At 37.2% G+C, this 18730-nt stretch overlaps 1 protein-coding gene across 9 annotated transcripts in view; it reads right to left on the reverse strand.

The window, feature by feature from the left end:
• The window catches only part of LOC139977051 (uncharacterized), a 150335-nt gene that overhangs the window by 24027 nt on the left and 107578 nt on the right, over positions 1-18730 (reverse strand). For 6 of the 9 annotated variants that reach the window (XM_071986097.1, XM_071986037.1, XM_071986089.1 and 3 more), the window contains 11 exons: positions 18162-18500; positions 16719-16883; positions 16201-16521; positions 14260-14598; positions 12882-13202; positions 10920-11240; positions 8996-9316; positions 7071-7391; positions 5146-5466; positions 3221-3541; positions 1295-1615 (listed from right to left, as the gene is read on the reverse strand). In XM_071986097.1, coding sequence (XP_071842198.1) covers positions 1295-1615; positions 3221-3541; positions 5146-5466; positions 7071-7391; positions 8996-9316; positions 10920-11240; positions 12882-13202; positions 14260-14598; positions 16201-16521; positions 16719-16883; positions 18162-18500 — 3411 coding nt within the window. The remainder of the gene's footprint in view (positions 1-1294; positions 1616-3220; positions 3542-5145; positions 5467-7070; positions 7392-8995; positions 9317-10919; positions 11241-12881; positions 13203-14259; positions 14599-16200; positions 16522-16718; positions 16884-18161; positions 18501-18730) is intronic. The other 3 variants (XM_071986072.1, XM_071986047.1, XM_071986078.1) reach the window with 3 other exon arrangements.

The following is an 18730-nucleotide window of genomic DNA, read 5'->3' on the forward strand; positions in this document are numbered from 1 at the left end:
ATTATCAGTACTGAGTGGAGAGCATTTTCTATTCAAATTAATCTATTTCTTTACTAGCCACTCTGTTTAGCAAACTGGTCTCATATCTGAGATAACAAATAGCCCTTAAATATTGCTTCTTGTGTTTGCAGCCAAAAGGAAAATAAAAATTATAAAATATGATTGATTGATGTAGGCTTGCCACATACATCTGAGGACACTATGGGAAAAGCTAATGTCGGGAATGAAAAATGGACATGTAGTTACTGCTGTTACTGAGAGAGATTTCCTGAAGAAATTGCTGTTACATCAACACCGACAGCCGAATTACAAAGCATGATGAACAAATTTGACAAATGCTCTGTATAATGCAAACCACAGCAGAGAACATTTATGCTTGCAAATGTAACATTTATTAATGGCACAACAGTTTTATCTGTGTTAGGGTGTTAGACAGAAATGTCAACACGGCAGAGACCAACTGGATCTCCTGATGGTTGAAGGAGATTACTTGTGAACAGTACTGAAAACCTTCAGATTTTGGGGATTAAAACCACATCCTAGTAGCAGTTTGTATAAGAAAGAAATGTGTTTTTGAATGTGTTTTGTAAAATGCAGTTAGCAAACAGCAGAGTGAATGCTGTTGTCATGCCCATTGAACTGAATAGCCTTTGTCTTTTTTTCTTGATCTTTTATAATGTTTCAAATAATCTACAGAGAGAAATTACAATTCTTCAAAATAGTTGCACACGTTTTGATGAAATTTTAACTACATAGAACATTGATGGCTACAGTAAGTAAATTTCTAATCAAGCTTCAAGAATAAATGAATTATAATAGCCAAATTAAAGCCTCAAGTGAAGTTTGTAGTAAAGACTATCCTGATATCATGGACCATTGACTGCGATCCACTTCCTGAACTATAAAGGGAGGGTTTTAGCCAGTCAAAATAAATTGATGAATTCATTTATCTGTACCTTGAGTGAGGGACAGGATAATGGAATTAGTCTTTCAGCTATCAGTGTGGAATACTTTTCTCTTCAATATAAGTCTTTACATCGTCTACCAGCAATATCACTTTGAGATCTCTCTTTTCTCTGTTATGCCAACATTATCAAATAATCAAGATTTGCATGAACAGAGTTGACAGAAACCAGGAGACATGAAAGAATGATTGAGGCATGATGAATGATCATAACACTTACTGTTCAGTGTACTACCTGAGTTAACATTAATGTTTATCACATGATATTGTTGAAAGAGACATGAAAAACCGTTAAATACATCCAATGGCTTCACTTGAAGATTAGCTCACCTCCAGGTAGTACAGCACTACAAACTGCACCTGCATCTTCACCATGACCACAATTGTCTATTGCTGTGTGACTGCAGCTTAAAAGGTTGCTTTCGTCACCAGTGCATGCTACGTCGTCCATGTGGATTTCCCCAGAGCCTTCACCAAATGTAGCACCACCAGGGGCTGAAATTACTCCTGGGAATCCTAACTGACGACATACCACTGCAGCATCGCTGATGTCCCAGAAGTCATCACACACTGTGCCCCACTCTCCGTTACGATAAATCTCAACTCGACCAGCTGTTTCGTTTCCTCCATTGAGACGAACTGCCCCTTCATCTGAATTGGAAAGCACAATAGCGAGTAAACCATTTTTAACTTTTCAAAGGATCCAGAAAGATTGTACAAGTTTAATAACAACTCTTCTCTAATGTAAATTTCCCTCATTGAGAGGAATGTCGAGATACAGAAGCGAGACAGATTGTACATGTACTATAACAACTCCTCTGCTATGTGGATTTCCCCCATTAAGATGAATCTCAATATACAATTTGATACATGTTTAGGTAAAACGTTACCATTTGATAGCTACTACTGACACAACTACTTTGTGAATGATGAAGTGCAAAACAAAGAAACATTTTTTCAATTATCAGTACTGAGTGGAGAGCATTTTCTATTCAAATTAATCTATTTCTTTACTAGCCACTCTGTTTAGCAAACTGGTCTCATATCTGAGATAACAAATAGCCCTTAAATATTGCTTCTTGTGTTTGCAGCCAAAAGGAAAATAAAAATTATAAAATATGATTGATTGATGTAGGCTTGCCACATACATCTGAGGACACTATGGGGAAAAGCTAATGTCGGGAATGAAAAATGGACATGTAGTTACTGCTCTTACTGAGAGAGATTTCCTGAAGAAATTGCTGTTACATCAACACCGACAGCCGAATTACAAAGCATGATGAACAAATTTGACAAATGCTCTGTATAATGCAAACAACAGCAGAGAACATTTATGCTTGCAAATGTAACATTTATTAATGGCACAACAGTTTTAATCTGTGTTAGGGTGTTAGACAGAAATGTCAACACGGCAGAGACCAACTGGATCTCCTGATGGTTGAAGGAGATTACTTGTGAACAGTACTGAAAACCTTCAGATTTTGGGGATTAAAACCACATCCTAGTAGCAGTTTGTATAAGAAAGAAATGTGTTTTTGAATGTGTTTTGTAAAATGCAGTTAGCAAACAGCAGAGTGAATGCTGTTGTCATGCCCATTGAACTGAATAGCCTTTGTCTTTTTTTCTTGATCTTTTATAATGTTTCAAATAATCTACAGAGAGAAATTACAATTCTTCAAAATAGTTGCACACGTTTTGATGAAATTTTAACTACATAGAACATTGATGGCTACAGTAAGTAAATTTCTAATCAAGCTTCAAGAATAAATGAATTATAATAGCCAAATTAAAGCCTCAAGTGAAGTTTGTAGTAAAGACTATCCTGATATCATGGACCATTGACTGCGATCCACTTCCTGAACTATAAAGGGAGGGTTTTAGCCAGTCAAAATAAATTGATGAATTCATTTATCTGTACCTTGAGTGAGGGACAGGATAATGGAATTAGTCTTTCAGCTATCAGTGTGGAATACTTTTCTCTTCAATATAAGTCTTTACATCGTCTACCAGCAATATCACTTTGAGATCTCTCTTTTCTCTGTTATGCCAATATTATCAAATAATCAAGATTTGCATGAACAGAGTTGACAGAAACCAGGAGACATGAAAGAATGATTGAGGCATGATGAATGATCATAACACTTACTGTTCAGTGTACTACCTGAGTTAACATTAATGTTTATCACATGATATTGTTGAAAGAGACATGAAAAACCATTAAATACATCCAATGGCTTCACTTGAAGATTAGCTCACCTCCAGGTAGTACAGCACTACAAACTGCACCTGCATCTTCACCATGACCACAATTGTCTATTGCTGTGTGACTGCAGCTTAAAAGGTTGCTTTCGTCACCAGTGCATGCTACGTCGTCCATGTGGATTTCCCCAGAGCCTTCACCAAATGTAGCACCACCAGGGGCTGAAATTACTCCTGGGAATCCTAACTGACGACATACCACTGCAGCATCGCTGATGTCCCAGAAGTCATCACACACTGTGCCCCACTCTCCGTTACGATAAATCTCAACTCGACCAGCTGTTTCGTTTCCTCCATTGAGACGAACTGCCCCTTCATCTGAATTGGAAAGCACAATAGCGAGTAAACCATTTTTAACTTTTCAAAGGATCCAGAAAGATTGTACAAGTTTAATAACAACTCTTCTCTAATGTAAATTTCCCTCATTGAGAGGAATGTCGAGATACAGAAGCGAGACAGATTGTACATGTACTATAACAACTCCTCTGCTATGTGGATTTCCCACATTAAGATGAATCTCAATATACAATTTGATACATGTTTAGGTAAAACGTTACCATTTGATAGCTACTACTGACACAACTACTTTGTGAATGATGAAGTGCAAAACAAAGAAACATTTTTTCAATTATCAGTACTGAGTGGAGAGCATTTTCTATTCAAATTAATCTATTTCTTTACTAGCCACTCTGTTTAGCAAACTGGTCTCATATCTGAGATAACAAATAGCCCTTAAATATTGCTTCTTGTGTTTGCAGCCAAAAGGAAAATAAAAATTATAAAAAAAATATGATTGATTGATGTAGGCTTGCCACATACATCTGAGGACACTATGGGAAAAGCTAATGTCGGGAATGAAAAATGGACATGTAGTTACTGCTGTTACTGAGAGAGATTTCCTGAAGAAATTGCTGTTACATCAACACCGACAGCCGAATTACAAAGCATGATGAACAAATTTGACAAATGCTCTGTATAATGCAAACCACAGCAGAGAACATTTATGCTTGCAAATGTAACATTTATTAATGGCACAACAGTTTTATCTGTGTTAGGGTGTTAGACAGAAATGTCAACACGGCAGAGACCAACTGGATCTCCTGATGGTTGAAGGAGATTACTTGTGAACAGTACTGAAAACCTTCAGATTTTGGGGATTAAAACCACATCCTAGTAGCAGTTTGTATAAGAAAGAAATGTGTTTTTGAATGTGTTTTGTAAAATGCAGTTAGCAAACAGCAGAGTGAATGCTGTTGTCATGCCCATTGAACTGAATAGCCTTTGTCTTTTTTTCTTGATCTTTTATGTTTCAAATAATCTACAGAGAGAAATTACAATTCTTCAAAATAGTTGCACACGTTTTGATGAAATTTTAACTACATAGAACATTGATGGCTACAGTAAGTAAATTTCTAATCAAGCTTCAAGAATAAATGAATTATAATAGCCAAATTAAAGCCTCAAGTGAAGTTTGTAGTAGGGACTATCCTGATATCATGGACCATTGACTGCGATCCACTTCCTGAACTATAAAGGGAGGGTTTTAGCCAGTCAAAATAAATTGATGAATTCATTTATCTGTACCTTGAGTGAGGGACAGGATAATGGAATTAGTCTTTCAGCTATCAGTGTGGAATACTTTTCTCTTCAATATAAGTCTTTACATCGTCTACCAGCAATATCACTTTGAGATCTCTCTTTTCTCTGTTATGCCAACATTATCAAATAATCAAGATTTGCATGAACAGAGTTGACAGAAACCAGGAGACATGAAAGAATGATTGAGGCATGATGAATGATCATAACACTTACTGTTCAGTGTACTACCTGAGTTAACATTAATGTTTATCACATGATATTGTTGAAAGAGACATGAAAAACCGTTAAATACATCCAATGGCTTCACTTGAAGATTAGCTCACCTCCAGGTAGTACAGTACTACAAACTGCACCTGCATCTTCACCATGACCACAATTGTCTATTGCTGTGTGACTGCAGCTTAAAAGGTTGCTTTCGTCACCAGTGCATGCTACGTCGTCCATGTGGATTTCCCCAGAGCCTTCACCAAATGTAGCACCACCAGGGGCTGAAATTACTCCTGGGAATCCTAACTGACGACATACCACTGCAGCATCGCTGATGTCCCAGAAGTCATCACACACTGTGCCCCACTCTCCGTTACGATAAATCTCAACTCGACCAGCTGTTTCGTTTCCTCCATTGAGACGAACTGCCCCTTCATCTGAATTGGAAAGCACAATAGCGAGTAAACCATTTTTAACTTTTCAAAGGATCCAGAAAGATTGTACAAGTTTAATAACAACTCTTCTCTAATGTAAATTTCCCTCATTGAGAGGAATGTCGAGATACAGAAGCGAGACAGATTGTACATGTACTATAACAACTCCTCTGCTATGTGGATTTCCCCCATTAAGATGAATCTCAATATACAATTTGATACATGTTTTAGGTAAAACGTTACCATTTGATAGCTACTACTGACACAACTACTTTGTGAATGATGAAGTGCAAAACAAAGAAACATTTTTTCAATTATCAGTACTGAGTGGAGAGCATTTTCTATTCAAATTAATCTATTTCTTTACTAGCCACTCTGTTTAGCAAACTGGTCTCATATCTGAGATAACAAATAGCCCTTAAATATTGCTTCTTGTGTTTGCAGCCAAAAGGAAAATAAAAATTATAAAATATGATTGATTGATGTAGGCTTGCCACATACATCTGAGGACACTATGGGAAAAGCTAATGTCGGGAATGAAAAATGGACATGTAGTTACTGCTGTTACTGAGAGAGATTTCCTGAAGAAATTGCTGTTACATCAACACCGACAGCCGAATTACAAAGCATGATGAACAAATGTGACAAATGCTCTGTATAATGCAAACCACAGCAGAGAACATTTATGCTTGCAAATGTAACATTTATTAATGGCACAACAGTTTTATCTGTGTTAGGGTGTTAGACAGAAATGTCAACACGGCAGAGACCAACTGGATCTCCTGATGGTTGAAGGAGATTACTTGTGAACAGTACTGAAAACCTTCAGATTTTGGGGATTAAAACCACATCCTAGTAGCAGTTTGTATAAGAAAGAAATGTGTTTTTGAATGTGTTTTGTAAAATGCAGTTAGCAAACAGCAGAGTGAATGCTGTTGTCATGCCCATTGAACTGAATAACCTTTGTCTTTTTTTCTTGATCTTTTATAATGTTTCAAATAATCTACAGAGAGAAATTACAATTCTTCAAAATAGTTGCACACGTTTTGATGAAATTTTAACTACATAGAACATTGATGGCTACAGTAAGTAAATTTCTAATCAAGCTTCAAGAATAAATGAATTATAATAGCCAAACTAAAGCCTCAAGTGAAGTTTGTAGTAAAGACTATCCTGATATCATGGACCATTGACTGCGATCCACTTCCTGAACTATAAAGGGAGGGTTTTAGCCAGTCAAAATAAATTGATGAATTCATTTATCTGTACCTTGAGTGAGGGACAGGATAATGGAATTAGTCTTTCAGCTATCAGTGTGGAATACTTTTCTCTTCAATATAAGTCTTTACATCGTCTACCAGCAATATCACTTTGAGATCTCTCTTTTCTCTGTTATGCCAATATTATCAAATAATCAAGATTTGCATGAACAGAGTTGACAGAAACCAGGAGACATGAAAGAATGATTGAGGCATGATGAATGATCATAACACTTACTGTTCAGTGTACTACCTGGGTTAACATTAATGTTTATCACATGATATTGTTGAAAGAGACATGAAAAACCGTTAAATACATCCAATGGCTTCACTTGAAGATTAGCTCACCTCCAGGTAGTACAGCACTACAAACTGCACCTGCATCTTCACCATGACCACAATTGTCTATTGCTGTGTGACTGCAGCTTAAAAGGTTGCTTTCGTCACCAGTGCATGCTACGTCGTCCATGTGGATTTCCCCAGAGCCTTCACCAAATGTAGCACCACCAGGAGCTGAAATTACTCCTGGGAATCCTAACTGACGACATACCACTGCAGCATCGCTGATGTCCCAGAAGTCATCACACACTGTGCCCCACTCTCCGTTACGATAAATCTCAACTCGACCAGCTGTTTCGTTTCCTCCATTGAGACGAACTGCCCCTTCATCTGAATTGGAAAGCACAATAGCGAGTAAACCATTTTTAACTTTTCAAAGGATCCAGAAAGATTGTACAAGTTTAATAACAACTCTTCTCTAATGTAAATTTCCCTCATTGAGAGGAATGTCGAGATACAGAAGCGAGACAGATTGTACATGTACTATAACAACTCCTCTGCTATGTGGATTTCCCCCATTAAGATGAATCTCAATATACAATTTGATACATGTTTTAGGTAAAACGTTACCATTTGATAGCTACTACTGACACAACTACTTTGTGAATGATGAAGTGCAAAACAAAGAAACATTTTTTCAATTATCAGTACTGAGTGGAGAGCATTTTCTATTCAAATTAATCTATTTCTTTACTAGCCACTCTGTTTAGCAAACTGGTCTCATATCTGAGATAACAAATAGCCCTTAAATATTGCTTCTTGTGTTTGCAGCCAAAAGGAAAATAAAAATTATAAAATATGATTGATTGATGTAGGCTTGCCACATACATCTGAGGACACTATGGGAAAAGCTAATGTCGGGAATGAAAAATGGACATGTAGTTACTGCTGTTACTGAGAGAGATTTCCTGAAGAAATTGCTGTTACATCAACACCGACAGCCGAATTACAAAGCATGATGAACAAATGTGACAAATGCTCTGTATAATGCAAACCACAGCAGAGAACATTTATGCTTGCAAATGTAACATTTATTAATGGCACAACAGTTTTATCTGTGTTAGGGTGTTAGACAGAAATGTCAACACGGCAGAGACCAACTGGATCTCCTGATGGTTGAAGGAGATTACTTGTGAACAGTACTGAAAACCTTCAGATTTTGGGGATTAAAACCACATCCTAGTAGCAGTTTGTATAAGAAAGAAATGTGTTTTTGAATGTGTTTTGTAAAATGCAGTTAGCAAACAGCAGAGTGAATGCTGTTGTCATGCCAATTGAACTGAATAGCCTTTGTCTTTTTTTCTTGATCTTTTATAATGTTTCAAATAATCTACAGAGAGAAATTACAATTCTTCAAAATAGTTGCACACGTTTTGATGAAATTTTAACTACATAGAACATTGATGGCTACAGTAAGTAAATTTCTAATCAAGCTTCAAGAATAAATGAATTATAATAGCCAAATTAAAGCCTCAAGTGAAGTTTGTAGTAAAGACTATCCTGATATCATGGACCATTGACTGCGATCCACTTCCTGAACTATAAAGGGAGGGTTTTAGCCAGTCAAAATAAATTGATGAATTCATTTATCTGTACCTTGAGTGAGGGACAGGATAATGGAATTAGTCTTTCAGCTATCAGTGTGGAATACTTTTCTCTTCAATATAAGTCTTTACATCGTCTACCAGCAATATCACTTTGAGATCTCTCTTTTCTCTGTTATGCCAATATTATCAAATAATCAAGATTTGCATGAACAGAGTTGACAGAAACCAGGAGACATGAAAGAATGATTGAGGCATGATGAATGATCATAACACTTACTGTTCAGTGTACTACCTGAGTTAACATTAATGTTTATCACATGATATTGTTGAAAGAGACATGAAAAACCATTAAATACATCCAATGGCTTCACTTGAAGATTAGCTCACCTCCAGGTAGTACAGCACTACAAACTGCACCTGCATCTTCACCATGACCACAATTGTCTATTGCTGTGTGACTGCAGCTTAAAAGGTTGCTTTCGTCACCAGTGCATGCTACGTCGTCCATGTGGATTTCCCCAGAGCCTTCACCAAATGTAGCACCACCAGGGGCTGAAATTACTCCTGGGAATCCTAACTGACGACATACCACTGCAGCATCGCTGATGTCCCAGAAGTCATCACACACTGTGCCCCACTCTCCGTTACGATAAATCTCAACTCGACCAGCTGTTTCGTTTCCTCCATTGAGACGAACTGCCCCTTCATCTGAATTGGAAAGCACAATAGCGAGTAAACCATTTTTAACTTTTCAAAGGATCCAGAAAGATTGTACAAGTTTAATAACAACTCTTCTCTAATGTAAATTTCCCTCATTGAGAGGAATGTCGAGATACAGAAGCGAGACAGATTGTACATGTACTATAACAACTCCTCTGCTATGTGGATTTCCCACATTAAGATGAATCTCAATATACAATTTGATACATGTTTAGGTAAAACGTTACCATTTGATAGCTACTACTGACACAACTACTTTGTGAATGATGAAGTGCAAAACAAAGAAACATTTTTTCAATTATCAGTACTGAGTGGAGAGCATTTTCTATTCAAATTAATCTATTTCTTTACTAGCCACTCTGTTTAGCAAACTGGTCTCATATCTGAGATAACAAATAGCCCTTAAATATTGCTTCTTGTGTTTGCAGCCAAAAGGAAAATAAAAATTATAAAATATGATTGATTGATGTAGGCTTGCCACATACATCTGAGGACACTATGGGAAAAGCTAATGTCGGGAATGAAAAATGGACATGTAGTTACTGCTGTTACTGAGAGAGATTTCCTGAAGAAATTGCTGTTACATCAACACCGACAGCCGAATTACAAAGCATGATGAACAAATTTGACAAATGCTCTGTATAATGCAAACCACAGCAGAGAACATTTATGCTTGCAAATGTAACATTTATTAATGGCACAACAGTTTTATCTGTGTTAGGGTGTTAGACAGAAATGTCAACACGGCAGAGACCAACTGGATCTCCTGATGGTTGAAGGAGATTACTTGTGAACAGTACTGAAAACCTTCAGATTTTGGGGATTAAAACCACATCCTAGTAGCAGTTTGTATAAGAAAGAAATGTGTTTTTGAATGTGTTTTGTAAAATGCAGTTAGCAAACAGCAGAGTGAATTCTGTTGTCATGCCCATTGAACTGAATAGCCTTTGTCTTTTTTTCTTGATCTTTTATAATGTTTCAAATAATCTACAGAGAGAAATTACAATTCTTCAAAATAGTTGCACACGTTTTGATGAAATTTTAACTACATAGAACATTGATGGCTACAGTAAGTAAATTTCTAATCAAGCTTCAAGAATAAATGAATTATAATAGCCAAATTAAAGCCTCAAGTGAAGTTTGTAGTAAAGACTATCCTGATATCATGGACCATTGACTGCGCTCCACTTCCTGAACTATAAAGGGAGGGTTTTAGCCAGTCAAAATAAATTGATGAATTCATTTATCTGTACCTTGAGTGAGGGACAGGATAATGGAATTAGTCTTTCAGCTATCAGTGTGGAATACTTTTCTCTTCAATATAAGTCTTTACATCGTCTACCAGCAATATCACTTTGAGATCTCTCTTTTCTCTGTTATGCCAATATTATCAAATAATCAAGATTTGCATGAACAGAGTTGACAGAAACCAGGAGACATGAAAGAATGATTGAGGCATGATGAATGATCATAACACTTACTGTTCAGTGTACTACCTGAGTTAACATTAATGTTTATCACATGATATTGTTGAAAGAGACATGAAAAACCGTTAAATACATCCAATGGCTTCACTTGAAGATTAGCTCACCTCCAGGTAGTACAGCACTACAAACTGCACCTGCATCTTCACCATGACCACAATTGTCTATTGCTGTGTGACTGCAGCTTAAAAGGTTGCTTTCGTCACCAGTGCATGCTACGTCGTCCATGTGGATTTCCCCAGAGCCTTCACCAAATGTAGCACCACCAGGAGCTGAAATTACTCCTGGGAATCCTAACTGACGACATACCACTGCAGCATCGCTGATGTCCCAGAAGTCATCACACACTGTGCCCCACTCTCCGTTACGATAAATCTCAACTCGACCAGCTGTTTCGTTTCCTCCATTGAGACGAACTGCCCCTTCATCTGAATTGGAAAGCACAATAGCGAGTAAACCATTTTTAACTTTTCAAAGGATCAAGAAAGATTGTACAAGTTTAATAACAACTCTTCTCTAATGTAAATTTCCCTCATTGAGAGGAATGTCAAGATACAGAAGCGAGACAGATTGTTCATGTACTATAAGAACTCCTCTGTTATGTGATTTCCCCCATTAACGATGTACATCAAGAATTAATCTATATCTTTACTAGCCACTCTGTTTTAGCAAGCTGGTCCCTTATCTGAGATAACAAATAGCTCTTAAATATTGCTTTTTGTGTTTGCAAAAAAATTAAGTTTTAAGCATTTGATTGATTGATGTAGGCTTGCCAGATAAAAGTGAGGACACTATGGGAAAAGCTAATGTCGGGAATGAAAAATGGACATGTAGTTTCTGCTGTTACTCAGAGAGAGTTCCTGAAGAATTGCTGTTGTATCACCACCAACAGTAGAATAACAAAGCATGATGAACAAATGTGGCAAATGCTCTGTATATTGCAAACCACAGCAGAGAATGTTTATGCTTGCAAATGGGACATTTATTAATGGCACAACAGTTTGATCTGTGTTTGGGTGTAAAACAGAAATTTCACCACAGCAGAGACCAACTGGATCTCCTGATGGCCAAAGGAGATTGCTAATGAGAAGTGCTACCAACTTTCAATATTTTTTTTTTATAAAAACCATATCCTAACAGCAGTAATATTCTTTAAAATGCAGTTAGCAAACAGCAGAGTGATGTTGTCATCATGCCCAATGAACTGAGTAGTCTATGTCTTTTTCATAATCTTTTATAATGTTCCAAATAATAATAACCACAGAAGACATTGACAGCTACGTGAATTTCTAATCAGGCTTCAAGAATAAATGAATTAAAATAGTAAGCCTAAATCCTCAAGTAAAGCTTCAAACAGCTACCCTGATGATACCGTACTGCGATCCACTTCCTGAACTATAAAGGTAGGGTTTTAGCCAATCAAAATAGATTTATACTTTCAATTATCTGTACCTTGAGTGAGGGACAGGATAATGAAATGGGTCTTTCAGCTATCAGTGTGGAATACTATTCTCTCCCCCCCCCCTCCCACTCTACCATGCTCTGTGTTGGCCTTAATTAAAGGTGGTTCTATGTTTCACAGATGATCATCTATTGCCCTGGTTTTGACCATCTCATCTAGAAAACATAGGGAGTCAACGTTTTCATGTGAATTGTAGGCTATGAAATCATTGAATGATCTCAGGTGCCTTTTTGTTTCTAGTAGTAAACAATCACAGTTAACGTTCAAGCAGTTCTACAACCAGATGACATAAGAAGTAAAATTGGAATTATTCAGGGCCTTTCTACAAATTCAAGGATAATGCCTGGACATAAAAGAAAATCCAAGGGCTTTTCCGGGGTCGGATTTAAATGTTAATCTGGGGACAGCATGTGAAATGGGGACATCTGGACTGGACCCAGGTGACACTTTTTATTGTCTTTTTCGTTTACATCCTATCCTAGCCAGGGCAATTACTTGCTCAATTTCAATATAAAATTTGCATATACCAGGAGGCTCTATGTTCATGTGCCACAGCTGTAGAGTCACATGATCTCTTTATGTGTCATTCTCCATTGACAGCACTCACCTTCTTCATACCCACAAACCACTCCTGCATCTTCAACGTGGTTACAATTCTCCTCCGTCCAAGTGTAAGCCTCACAATCGCGTAAGCGTTCTTCTTCTCCTTTACAGTTTACGTTGTCAAGGTTGATGCGGCCTACTCCTTCTCCAAAATAGGCTGATAGATGCACAGAAAGAGCTTTATCGAAACCGAGCTCTCGGCAGACAACGTTGCCGTCTGTTGAATCCCATGAGTCATCACACACAGTTCCCCATTCTCCATCCAAGTAGATTTCCACCCGTCCCGCAGTTTCGTTGCCGTTAGCTAAACGGACTTGTCCATCCTCTGTAAATGAATGTAAATAATTGAATACTTGCTTTCAAGATGGATGGTCAATCTGATCTGACCACACTCGTCAGATCTAAGAAATGTAAGAGCTCACGATGTCAGGTCTCACGCCACCGCCACTAGCAAGCTGGTCCCTTATCTGAGATAACAAATAGCCCTTAAATATTGCTTTTTGTGTTTGCAAGAGAAAGTTTTAAGCATTTGATTGATTGATGTAGGCTTGCCACATAAAAGTGAGGACACTATGGGAGAAGCTAATGTCGGGAATGAAAATGGAGATGTAGTTACTGCTGTTACTATGAGAGCATCCCTTAAGAAATTGCTGTTACATCAACACCAACAGCAGAATAACAAAGCATGATGAACAAATGTGACAAATGCTCTGTATATTGCAATCCACAGCAGAGAACATTTATGCTTCCAAATGTAACAGTTATTCATGTCACCACAGTTTTATCTGTGTTATGGTGTAAAACAGAAATGTCACCACAGCAGAGACCAACTGGATCTCCTGATGGCCAATGGAGATTGCTAATGAGAAGTGCTACCAACTTTCAATATTTTTTTTTATAAAAACCATATCCTAACAGCAGTAATATTCTTTAATGTGCAGTTAGCAAACAGCAGAGTGAATGTTGTCATCATGCCCATTGAACTGAATGTCCTATGCCTTTTGCATAATCTTTTATAATGTTCCAAATAATAATAACCACAGAAGACATTGACAGCTACATAAATTCTTATCAGGCTTCAAGAATAAATGAATTATAATAGCAAAATTAAAGCCTCAAATAAAGCTACAAACATCTACCCTGATGGTACCGCACTGCGATCCACTTCCTGAACTATAAAGGTAGGGTTTTAGCCAGTCAATATAGATTTCTACATTCAATTATCTCTACCTTGAGTGAGGGACAGGATAATGAAATGGGTCTTTCAGCTATCAGTGTGGAATACTATTCTCTCCAATATAAATAAGTCTTTGCATTATCTACAAGCAATATCATTTGAGATCTCTCTTAGATCCAATGGCTTCACTTGAAGATTAGCTCACCTGTTGGGGGTGTAGGAGATGCAGGTAGCACAGTACTACAAACTACACCTGCATCTTCACCATGACCACAATTGTCTATTTCTACGTGTCCGCAGCTTAAAAGGTTGCTTTCATCACCAGTGCATTCTACGTCGTCCATGTGAATTTCCCCAGAGCCTTCACCAAATGAAGCACTACCAGGAGCTGAAATGACTCCTGGGAATCCCAACTGACGACATACCACTGCAGCATCGCTGATGTCCCAGAAGTCATCACACACTGTGCCCCACTCTCCGTTACGATAAATCTCAACTCGACCAGCTGTTTCGTTTCCTCCATTGAGACGAACTGCCCCTTCATCTGAATTGGAAAGCAAAATGTCTAGTAACCACTTTTAACTTTTCAAAGGATCCAGAAAGATTGTACAAGTTTAATTACAACTCTTCTCTAATGTAAATTTCCCTCATTGAGAGGAATGTCAAGATACAGAAGCGAGACAGATTGTTCATATACTATAACAACTCCTCTGTTATGTGGATTTTCCCCATTAAGATGAATCTCAACATACAATTTGATAAATGTTTAGGTAAAACGTTACCATTTGATAGCTACTACTGACACAACTACTTTGTGAATGATGAATTGCAAAACAAAGACATTTCTTTTTCGATTATCAGTACTGAGTGGAGAGCATTTTCTATTCAAATTAATCTATTTCTTTACTAGCCACTCTGTTAAGCAAACTGGTCTCATATCTGAGATAACAAATAGCCCTTAAATATTGCTTCTTGTGTTTGCAGCTAAAAGGAAAATAAAAATTATAAAATATGATTGATTGATGTAGGCTTGCCACATACATCTGAGGACACTATGGGAAAAGCTAAATGTCGGGAATGAAAAATGGACATGTAGTTACTGCTCTTACTGAGAGAGATTTCCTGAAGAAATTGCTGTTACATCAACACCGACAGCCGAATTACAAAGCATGATGAACTAATGTGACAAATGCTCTGTATAATGCAAACCACAGCAGAGAACATTTATGCTTGCAAATGTAACATTTATTAATGGCACAACAGTTTTATCTGTGTTAGGGTGTTAGACAGAAATGTCAACACGGCAGAGACCAACTGGATCTCCTGATGGTTGAAGGAGATTACTTGTGAACAGTACTGAAAACCTTCAGATTTTAAGGATTAAAACCACATCCTAGTAGCAGTTTGTATAAGAAAGAAATGTGTTTTTAAATTTTATATTTTGTAAAATGAAGTTAGCAAACAGCAGAGTGAATGCTGTTGTCATGCCAATTGAACTGCATAGCCTTTGTCTTTTTTTCTTGATCTTTTATGTTTCAAATAATTAATCTACAGAGAGAAATTACAATTCTTCAAAATAGTTGCACACGTTTTGATGAAATTTAACTACATAGAACATTGATGGCTAAGTAAATTTCTAATCAAGCTTCATGAATAAATGAATTATAATAGCCAAATTAAAGCCTCAAGTGAAGTTTGTAGTAAAGACTATCCTGATATCATGGACCACTGACTGCGCTCCACTTCCTGAACTATAAAGGGAGGGTTTTAGCCAGTCAAAATAAATTGATGAATTCATTTATCTGTACCTTGAGTGAGGGACAGGATAATGAAATTGGTCTTTCAGCTATCAGTGTGGAATACTTTTCTCTTCAATATAAGTCTTTACATCGTCTACCAGCAATATCACTTTGAGATCTCTCTTTTCTCTGTTATGCCAATATTATCAAATAATCAAGATTTGCATGAACAGAGTTGTCAGAAACCAGAAGACATGAAAGAATGATTGAGGCATGATGAATGATCATAACACTTACTGTTCAGTGTACTACCTGAGTTAACATTAATGTTTATCACATGATATTGTTGAAAGAGACATGAAAAACCGTTAAATACATCCAATGGCTTCACTTGCAGATTAGCTCACCTCCAGGTAGTACAGTACTACAAACTACACCTGCATCTTCACCATGACCACAATTGTCTATTTCTAAGTGTCCGCAGCTTAAAAGGTTGCTTTCATCACCAGTGCATTCTACGTCGTCCATGTGAATTTCCCCAGAGCCTTCACCAAATGAAGCACTACCAGGAGCTGAAATGACTCCTGGGAATCCCAACTGACGACATACCACTGCAGCATCGCTGATGTCCCAGAAGTCATCACACACTGTGCCCCACTCTCCGTTACGATAAATCTCAACTCGACCAGCTGTTTCGTTTCCTCCATTGAGACGAACTGCCCCTTCATCTGATTTGGAAAGCAAAATGTCTAGTAAACACTTTTACCTTTTCAAAGGATCAAGAAAGATTGTACAAGTTTAGTAACAACTCTTCTTTTATGTTAATTTCCGCCCGAATCTCAAGATCTCAAGAAGCGAGACAGATTGTTCATGTACTATAACAACTCCATATATCTTATAATCAAAACATTATTTTCATTCTTACCAGTAACCCTGTAATCAACACAGTCTTCGCAGTCACAATGGGCTGAAGTGATGCCACACCAGTTGTAAGGGGAACAACACGGGTATATACCACCAGGATCACACTGGGCTACCTCTCCGTTAGGTGCGAGCCAATCACCTCCACACTGGTAGTCCTCTCGAAATGCTGCCAAAATGCGATTATGCGGATTTCCCCAATTAAAATGAATCTCACGATACAATTTGAAAAATGTTTAGGACAAACATTACCATTTAGTAGCTACTGCTGACACAACTACTTTGTGAATGATGTAACGCAAAACAAATGAAACATTTTTTTAAATTATCAGTACTCAGTGGAGAACATTTTCTATTCAAATTAAACTATTTCTGTACTAGCTATTCTGTTTCAGCAAACTGGTCTCATATCTGAGATAACAAATAGCCCTTAAATATTGCTTCTTGTGTTTGCAGTCAAAAAGAAAATAAAAATTATAAAATATGACTGATTGATGTAGGCTTGCCACATACATCTGAGGACACTATGGGAAAAGCTAATGTCGGGAATGCAAAATGGACATGTACTTTCTGCTGTTACTGAGAGAGATTTCCTGAAGAAAGTGCTGTTGTATGAACACCGACACCAGAATAACAAAGCATGATGAACTAATGTGACAAATGCTCTGTATATTGCAAACTAAAGCAGAGACCATTTATGCTTGCAAATGTAACATTTATAAATGACACCACAGTTTTATCTGTGTTAGGGTGTAAAACAGAAATGTCACCACAGCAGAGACCAACTGGATCTTCTGATGGTTGAAGGAGATTACTAATGTGAACAGTACTGAAACCTTTAGATTTTTCGGATTAAAACCACATCCTAGTAGCAGTTTGTATAAAAAAGAAATGTGTTTTTAAATTTTATATTTTGTAAAATGAAGTTAGCAAACAATTAGCAGAGCGAATGTTGTTGTCATGCCCATTGAACTGCATAGGCTTTGTCTTTTTTCATGATCTTTTATAATGTTTCAATTAATTAATCTACAGAGAGAAATTACAATTCTTCAAAATAGTTGCATAAGTTTTGATGAAATTTTAACTACATAGAACATTGACAGCTAAGTAAATTTCTTATCAGGCTTCAAGAATAAATGAATTATAATAGCCAAATTAAAGCCTCAAGTGAAGTTTGTAATAAAGACTATATCCTGATGATATCATGGACCATTGACTACGATCTACTTCCTGAACTACAAAAGGGAGGGTTTGAGCCAGTCAAAATAGATTTATACATTCAATTATCTGTTCCTTGAGTGAGGGACAGGATAATGAAATTGGTCTTTCAGCTATCAGTGTGGAATACTATTCTCTCCAATATAAATAAGTCTTTGCATTATCTTACAGCAATATCACTTGAGATCTCTCTCTTAGATCCAATGGCTTCACTTGAAGATTAGCTCACCTGCTGGAGTCGTAGGAGATGCAGGTAGTACAGTACTACAAACTACACCTGCATCTTCACCATGACCACAATTGTCTATTTCTACGTGTCCGCAGCTTAAAAGGTTGCTTTCATCACCAGTGCATTCTACGTCGTCCATGTGAATTTCCCCAGAGCCTTCACCAAATGAAGCACTACCAGGAGCTGAAATGACTCCTGGGAATCCCAACTGACGACATACCACTGCAGCATCGCTGATATCCCAGAAGTCATCACACACTGTGCCCCACTCTCCGTTACGATAAATCTCAACTCGACCAGCTGTTTCGTTTCCTCCAATGAGACGAACTGCCCCTTCATCTGAATTGGAAAGCAAAATGTCTAGTAACCACTTTTAACTTTTCAAAGGATCCAGAAAGATTGTACAAGTTTAATAACAACTCTTCTCTAATGTAAATTTCCCTCATTGAGAGGAATGTCAAGATACAGAAGCGAGACAGATTGTTCATGTACTATAACAACTCTGTTATGTGGATTTCCCCCATTAAGATGAATCTTAATATACAATTTGAAAAATGTTTAGGTAAAAC

This window comes from Apostichopus japonicus, chromosome 2, assembly GCF_037975245.1.
Source record: "Apostichopus japonicus isolate 1M-3 chromosome 2, ASM3797524v1, whole genome shotgun sequence".
Taxonomy (NCBI): domain Eukaryota; kingdom Metazoa; phylum Echinodermata; class Holothuroidea; order Aspidochirotida; family Stichopodidae; genus Apostichopus; species Apostichopus japonicus.